General features: G+C 37.8%; 1 protein-coding gene and 1 pseudogene across 1 annotated transcript; one reads left to right on the forward strand and one right to left on the reverse strand.

Moving 5' to 3' along the window:
* Window positions 1-211: 211 nt before the first annotated feature.
* LOC145614720 (protein arginine N-methyltransferase 2-like) lies at window positions 212-4,510 on the forward strand. Its single transcript, XM_081669791.1, has 3 exons — window positions 212-504; window positions 3,018-3,413; window positions 4,004-4,510. The coding sequence occupies exons 1-3, from the start codon at window positions 228-230 to the stop codon at window positions 4,315-4,317; spliced, it is 987 nt and encodes a 328-aa protein (XP_081525917.1). The 5' UTR covers window positions 212-227; the 3' UTR covers window positions 4,318-4,510.
* A 1,099-nt stretch (window positions 4,511-5,609) lies between these two features.
* LOC145614094 (subtilisin-like protease SBT1.7 pseudogene) lies at window positions 5,610-8,314 on the reverse strand (annotated as a pseudogene).
* Between the last annotated feature and the right edge of the window lie 275 nt (window positions 8,315-8,589).

Genomic DNA, 8,589 nt, shown 5'->3' on the forward strand with positions numbered 1-8,589 from the left:
TTCGCCAATTTTACTTACGTGGTATTTGAATTATTTAATTCTAAAAGAAATTAATAATCTCTTATTTAATTGGCTATTACTAAGATTTATAATCCTACCTGGCGCGCTAAGAAAATTGAATCATATGTGGCTCTCTTAAAACTCGGGAAAATACTCCCCTTTATATATATATATATTAGATTGTGTGGGCAATGAAAAGGGTGGAAGGGAGTTCATTGAGCGCGGACATGGAGGAAAAAGGGGAGAAACTATGCGAAGCGGCGAGGGTGGGTGATTTAGGAGGCATTACATCTCTCATTGATGCCGGATATGACGTCACTTACTTCGATGCTGACGGCCTGACTCCATTGATGCATGCCGCAAAGCTTGGTCACTCTGAAGTCGTCCGTAAGCTTCTTGAAGCCGGCGCTCCTTGGAATGCTCTTTCTCCTTCTTCTCTCTGTGCTGGTGATTTTGCTATGCAGAATGGTCACCAAGATGCCTTCGACATCCTTCTTAATTCTGGTACCTTCCTCTTTTTCTTTCTTTCATTTGCTAATTTTTACTCAATTCATTTCTATGTTAATTACCTTGATTATGTATGTAAGTAAGTTATAGCATGTTTGTTAGTAGTTGTTATAATAGGTCCCTGATATTCACCATATATTTACTCCTGATTGGAATTTGATACCTGATTAGTCCTAAAACTGAATTCCTCCGTTCCCCTCATATTGCAACAAGAGGGAAGACACGAAAATCAAATTGAGGAGAGATATTATAGATAAAAATAAAGATAGGGGCCACAAGATAGATATAGAGAAAGCATGTGCAAATATTGGCAATGTTGCAAAATCTGTAAAACTTACTGAAATGGTAATTGTTGCAATAGTAGGGGAACGGAGGAAGTGAATTTTTAAGGTAAAAAGAATGCACCCCTACAACAATGTTAATGACTTTAATTTATTGCGAATCTTTGAGTAGTCAAAGAAGTCTAGTTTATGAGATAGGATACCAACTAGGATTGGTGTTACATGGTAGTTAAGCATGGAAGGTGACGTGACGGGTATTGTACCATTATGTATGTTGTAGATGAACGGACAATTTAAGTGTTATTGTGTACATTGTTTCCTGAAATTCTTTGAACATTATACACGATTGTGTGTTTGTTGATTTTGTCATGTGATGTAATTGGAGACTATAGAGGAAGACAATTGGAAATTTTTCCTAGTTTATCTCTGCAATATCAAATCATATTACATGTCCCAATGATATATTGACGTTTCTTGATAGGAGGAACTTCAAGGAGATTGATTTCTACTATCTTGTTTGATTGCAATACTTTTGATTTTCATGGTATCTGGTGTTGCTTCACTATTCTAATCCAGCCTATTGGCATTAAATATTTGAAAGGGGCCATAAAAGCTCATAAAAGTGTTTGTTATTAATGTGATTTTGGCTCGTTCTTCTTCTTTGTTACTCTGAATTAATAATATTATTTTTTTTAATTGAAGAGATGGTGTAACAATATCTCTTCGTCTCATATTTTGAGCATGTTGACATTGAGCGTGTTGATGCTTATAGAAAAGTCAGGGGACTTATGAATGGTATATTATGTTGCTTCTTCAGAGAAAACCAACCCATCAAGTTCTCTTTGCTTTCTTGGTTGTTTGTATTGGGAGTTCTTATGGTGATGCAAATGCATCCTACCTTAGTGATTCTCTGGGCTTGTTCGAAGCATTAGAATTAGTAAGGGAAATTTATGTCCAAATTTGTGCGTGCATATATAGCTTGAGGGTTTTTTTTTTTGACAGTTAAAATTAAAACATATTATTCCCCAAGAAAAATCATAACTCTGCAGGTAGGAAAGCTACAACGCCTACAACATTTAAGCTACCTCTCTATGGCTATGCAAAACAGCATAAAACTAAAAACTGAAAGAGGGCCCTAAGATAACCCCCTTCTAGGAACAAAAAACACGAACAAACTGGTAGTTAATAGAGGAATATATATCCATTTATATCTTTATGATGTTGGGAAGCTTGTTGAGGCATGGACTTTAATTATATCTTTCAAGCTTAATTATGCTATGTAGGTGGATTAATTTTTGAATTACCACATTTGAATTGCTGTTCATTATCTGATATGACATGATATGATATTGACTAAGTGAAAGAATTGAAATTAACTTCTACCTCATTGAAACCAAACGGAGTAAAAATCTAAATGTTGCTAGTATACTTGTTTTTATCTCTCTCATTCCTCTTTTTCCCTTGCTTATTTACTGGCAACCTGACCAACGTGATTTTGGCATACTATGAAATGACCCTTTTTCTACCTGACCCTCTTTTTCCTGGACTAACCTACTTAATAATCAGGTTTAGGCTCTGTTTGGTTCAAAATTATTTTTATTTGAATTTTAAAGTATATCAATTTATCTGAAATGATTTTTTTTTTTCCTGAACTTATGTGTGAACTTATTTTTTCTTATCTGTGTGTACATTGTCTAATATTGCGTGAAAAATTCTTCTTTTCTCCAAGCTTATCTTCACTTATTTTGTTTGAAATAAGTTAGAATAAGTTGAGCAAAATAGATCTTTACGACTGGGTGGGGATGATGATAGATAGAAAGGTGGGGGGGGGGGGGGGGGAGCTGATTGTGGAATCTGGAAGATGGTGAGTGGTACTGTTGGCCATAACAAAATGGTAACCGGTTAGGGGACAGCCGGTTACCTTTTTAATGTAATTGTAGACAGGAAATTCAAGAGAACAGAACCGAATACTAGTCAACGGAATCCAGGAAAATTGTTTTTTCTCCTTTCCTGCAGTTCCTCTATAAAACACTTCCTATAGATATATGCAAATGATGATGAACTTCTTGTTTTTATCAAATGTTTTTATACATTACCTGAGATTGTTGATACATTCCAATTGAGTCATTTACAGTCTGTTCACTCTGTTGAGTGTTGGTAGACATGTGATGTTAATTTTGATCTTTTGATTTATCTGGTTTGGAATTTTTAATTATATTACTTGTGCAGGGGTTCAAGCTGAATTGATCCTTGGTACCATTGCAAGAAATGCAAAAGAAGATGGCCATTCAGATGCAGGTTACTTGGAGGATAGAGTTAGCTTTAGTGAGGACAAGCTGATGGATGCAGATAGCAAGGCTGTTATGATGGCATGGGAGAAACCATTAATGGAGTCTCATGCAAAAGCCATTTGCTCTGGTGGAGGCCACATGTTGAATATTGGATTCGGAATGGGTCTGGTAGATAAGGCCATCCAGCAATATAATCCTATTTCACATACTATTGTTGAGGCTCACCCAGAGGTTTATGACCGTATGCTTAGAAATGGCTGGGGTGAGAAAGAAAATGTGAAGATTTTGTTTGGTCGGTGGCAAGATGTACTTCCCCAACTTGAATCCTATGATGGTAATATACTCTTAAAAACTTTTTATATTTCTCCCCTCTTATGACAATATCTTGAGGGCCAATGCTATTCATTCATTTGTAAACATTTCGAGCTTTTCAGCGTGTGTCATTTATACACCGTATTTTCTTTCACTGTTTGCAATTTTTGCAAGGCCATAAATGCCAATGTGGCATATGTGGCCATGGCCAAGGTCGACTCTACACCTTGCATTGCTAAATATAGAAGCAGCAATGAGCTAGTGGACGGACTTCCTTTGTACTGACGGAAGATTGGTTGAAGACTCAATGTAGATAGTGTTAAACTATCACTTTGGATATTGTACATTTGTAAGCATCATGCTCCTATCATTATTAGGTTGTGTGCAAGTTGCTGCAGCAATGCATGATGAAAGACTAGACTTGATCATCATAGTGTTTAAAGTTGATGCACTTTACTTTCTGCTTATTTCTTTTGATGTTTGTGAGGTCTTATATATGGTTTGATTGTAACTTATTGTAGGATAATTCCTTTTTGTTTGCTTCTGTACTTTGATATTCTTAGTCTGTTCTTGTGCTTTCACTTTTTTAATAGTCTTGATATTTTTATTCAGGTATATTCTTTGATACATATGGAGAATACTATGAAGATATGAGAGAATTCCACCAAAATCTTCCTAAACTGTTGAAACCTGAGGGTGTTTACTCTTTCTTCAATGGTCTTTGTGGTGATAACGCGTTCTTCCATGTTGTTTACTGCAATATAGTTTCATTGGAACTTGAAAATCTGGGATATACTACACAGTTAATTCCCTTGCCTGTAAAGGATTGCCTTGCGGAGGATGTCTGGAAAGGTGTACGACAGAAATACTGGCAATTAGATACGTACTACCTTCCTGTTTGCCATTACACAGATGATTCTGTATGACTTTTGAAGTAAGTGTTTTTGCATGGCGTTTATGTGATGTCTTTCAATGAACATTGTTTGACCTATATAGTTGGTGACTTATCAGTCCTGCTGATTTATCAATATGTAATATCAAAAGCTTTTCTAATTGTTACCAACTATTACTATGAATTAAACGAGAAGATTTTCATTCATGTGTCCTGCCTTAAATTGTATGGGTTTCATACTTTGATAACCGAGCAAGTTATTGGATTGTTATCAAAGTGTTAACAGTGTGTCGCTCATCAACATTGTTGATTTAATGACTATTAGGGAAGTTGACCTCCGTATCTGGTAGATATAAACCTGTGTTTATTAGGAAAACAATGAGATAAGTTATATTACATCATTTTTTACAAAACTGTTTTTTGATTTATTATCTGCACTACCAACCCCCTGCATGCCTTATCTTTGTTACTGTTGGGGCCTTGGGGGCAATGTTTCCTAATATTCTGATTCCCCCTGCTAATTGTGTATTGGAAATACTCATATGGTACTTACTAATTTTATTTTAATAGAAATGTAGTTCATTTGAGGACTCTAACTTTTGGCAGTGGGAAGAGAGAGGTAATAGAATATCAGTTGGTCCATGCTATATAAATGAATATGTGACGAATGTATTCGAACTTGGCAAAATGAAAAATAAATTAGGACTACATATTGGGTAACCCTGGTAACCCTGGTTCGGGGAGGTGTTACTGAAACTTAGGTGATGTTGGTGGCTATCCAATATGCCAATCACTTGGGATATCGAATGAATGAAATGTTATGGTGACCTTTTTCTCAATAGTTGAAAATCCAAAAGATGTATTGCTATTATTGGGTTTGGAGCATTTCATGTCTGTTGGGTGAAGATTTATTTGTATTTGAGGGCTTGAATATTGGGTTTGGAGCATTTTAAAGATTAAATTGCACTCGAGAGCTTGAATATAATGAGTAATTAGCTTTTCAATTCCAGATTGTACTGTTAAACTCTAGCATAAGTTGTTCTAATTTTGTAGATGATATCTTGCTGTATCTTTTGATGGATGGATTGAGGATTTTTACAATTTTTTCTGTTCAGTTTTTACTTTTATTTTTTCAACTTGAGGAAACTTTAAATTACTTGGGGCATGATATTTTCATATTCGTCTTTTTGTTATTGTGTCTCACTGTTAACATCTACATTGTCTCTTTACATCCAAAATTGTTCTTTTGTTACTCTGTCTTGCTATTAACTTTCTTGATGATCTCTTTATATCTAATAAATTAAAAATTAAGGAATTGTTCCTGGGTTAATTCAAACCATTTAGCATTTCATTGTGCAAGTATATGTGGTAATACAGAGTTGAATTGCTATATTACTCCTCCACAGTTCAGTCCAATGAAACTATACATTTGTTCTGCATACACTTTATGATTATGAAGTACTTGTAAACTTTGTTTACCTTGCTGAAATTGAAACAAGAGGTGAGAATAATTAAGTATAGGAAATGGGGATTATGGCCCTTTGCAACACTCATGTTGCACTTTTCTCATGTCCATGTAAAAGTGATTGGACTAGTCACTGTATGTCTCCCATCTGACCATGTCAGATGACCAAAACTGGTGGTGCCAGAGGGCATGGAATCAGCTGAAACTGTGACTGTGAAACTCTTCTTTTCATTCATTCTGTTGAAACTCAGTGATTCTGGCTCCACTCTAACTTTTATTGAGCCATCATGCACGGACATTGAAGCTTTGTATATTCCTGGTGATCCAACATTAGTAAGGGTCCTGGTGTATTTGACAGAGTTCTCTGCCCTACCGTCTCCATTTTCTGATGCTGTTTCTAGTGTGACAGCTAATGAAGGGTAGTTGAAGTCTCTGACTCTGTAAGTCTTGCCTGAGGTACAGCTGGATTCCTGGGAAGTGGTATGCTTAATTTGGTCTGAGCTGTAGTTTAGAGCACATAGAAAGTCAATGTAGTCGTTGACTGTGACATCGTAGACGAGGCCTGGATCAAGGGCTGCAATAGGGTCCACATGCCCTGCTCCATGATCAAATGGTGTTGATGCAAGTCCTGTGGCAACATCAATGATTGGTTTTCCGTTCTTATAGGCTGTGTATGCTGTAGTCATAAGGGCGGATTTGATGGCTGCAGGGCTCCATTCTGGATGGGCAGCCTTCACTAGTGCAGCAAGACCGCTTACATGTGGGCATGACATAGATGTTCCTGAAATGATGTTAAAGCTCACATGCCTTGTATCACTCTCCAACCCAGTTGGGCCCACCCTACCTGTCCAGCCTGCCAGGATGTTGACACCTGGAGCAATCAAATCAGGCTTCAGTATTTCTGGAGTAAGTGGATTGGGACCTCTGGAGCTGAATGATGCCACAACTGGGGATGGTTTCACCCCTAGCTCTGTCCCTGAAAAACCAATTGTTGCTGTTGGATTATCATCGGATAAGATGTACTTCTTTATATCATCAGCTTCGTTTTGTCCAAGAGAAGCTGCAGGTATGAGGTGGGCATCAGCTACTAGTTCTTCTCCATAGGCTTCAGAATTTGCTAAAATCATACCCACACCACCAGCCCTCTTTACTACTATACCTTTTTGGGCCCTCGAATTTCCCCCTCGATCACACACAACAATCTTCCCAGAAACATCTGCAGGATTTAAGCTGCTGCTCATGCAAAAATTGCCATTTGTCATGTTGCTTGCTTTCCCTGCATAAATAAGGGATAATAACTTGTTGGGAAGAGGCTTACCACTGTAAAGTGATGCACCAGTAAAATTCCTCCCATCTCCTAGGGTAACATATGCCGGGAAATCACGGTCTATTGTACCAGCGCCCACAGTGGTTATCCATGGAGCAACATTAGACAAGCTACCAGAGTCAGGTCCAGCATTTCCGGCAGAGCAGGATACCAAAATCCCCTTTCTCATTGCAGAGAAAGCTCCTACAGCAACCGTGTCCATGTAGTAGTCAGAGATGCTGCCTCCAACAGACATGGACAAAACATTAACTCCATCATCAATTGCCTTCTCCATTGCAGCTAATATGTCAGAGGTAAAGCACCCACCTAGCCAGCAGGCTTTGTATACTGCAATTCTGGCATGTGGAGCCATCCCTCGAGCTGTCCCACTTGCATATCCAAAGAGACTAGCTCTGGTAGTGGCTGAACCAGCTGCTGTAGTTGCTGTGTGGGTACCATGACCGTCATCGTCCCTTGGTGATTTGCTTTCAGTTGATTCATCAATTGGTCCTAAAATAGCTTCATACCCCTTGCAAAAATACCTTGCACCTATAAGTTTCCTATTGCAGTCTGAGGACTTGAAGTTTTTACCTTCCTCACACTCACCCTTCCAGCTACTGGGCACAGGGTCTAGCCCCATGTCGTCAAAGCTTTTAAGTTCTGGCCACACACCTGTGTCAATCAGTCCTATAATCACATCACTCTGTGAAGCAGAGCTTGGCAGGAGCTGATCACTTTCACCTAGCCCTAGCCCCAGGAACTCAGGTGTTCGTGTTGTGTGGAGCTCGTATCTTGTTTCAGGCACAATAGAGAGAGTCCCTGGTTGGCTCTTTAGTGATTTAGCTTGCTGTTCTGTCAGCCTCGTCGAAAAGCCATGAATTACACTGTTGTAGGTGTAGAGCATCTCTGCAGAGTCTGCAGCAGATTTAAGTGACGCATAGTACCATTCATGATGGTCTTCGAAACTTGCTGGCATATGGGACTTGTCCATATGTACTATGTAAGTTTCTCTCTCTTGATTTTCATGCTTTCTCTCTGCTATTGCATACCTGTGGTAGGAAAACAATAGCATATATATGAACATTAATTGGAACTGGTGTTTCTGGATCTTCATAATTTCAGTCTTTGCTGTGTGCTTAATTTGGGTAGGAGAATGGTGGGTAGTTTGTATATTTTGCCTTGAATGATTAACATTTAGCAGTGTTTAATGGATATATATATAATAAGTCTTAGCTTGATTTCTTTTCTAGTGGGCTTAAAGTGTTTTGCAAGTTGTTTTAATCTATTTTTCCTCTGTGGCAAATAGTAAATTAGCAATAATGATTAGTGACAATATAGCCTTAGTTTACTCTAGTGATAGAACTTTAGATTTGGACCAAACAAAGCGCTCCTACCAAATTTGGACTGTAGTTGGCCACTTTTCTTTATCATAATTAGTATCCTCTATATATTATTACTCGGTCACTTTTCTTTTACGGCCATATTTTATTACTTGGTCTACTTTTTTTTTTTCTTTATGGTCGTATTTTATTCTA

The sequence above is a fragment of the Chenopodium album genome, chromosome 25, assembly GCF_948465745.1.
Source record: "Chenopodium album chromosome 25, dcCheAlbu1.1, whole genome shotgun sequence".
In the NCBI taxonomy this organism is placed as follows: domain Eukaryota; kingdom Viridiplantae; phylum Streptophyta; class Magnoliopsida; order Caryophyllales; family Amaranthaceae; genus Chenopodium; species Chenopodium album.

Bases quoted from the DNA above. Each gene is read 5' to 3' on its own strand.
- LOC145614720 (XM_081669791.1), top strand. From the start codon at position 228: ATGGAGGAAAAAGGGGAGAAACTATGCGAAGCGGCGAGGGTGGGTGAT. The intron at 505-3,017 runs GTACCTTCCTCT...TTACTTGTGCAG, and splicing joins CGACATCCTTCTTAATTCTG to GGGTTCAAGCTGAATTGATC. The intron at 3,414-4,003 runs GTAATATACTCT...ATTTTTATTCAG, and splicing joins CCAACTTGAATCCTATGATG to GTATATTCTTTGATACATAT.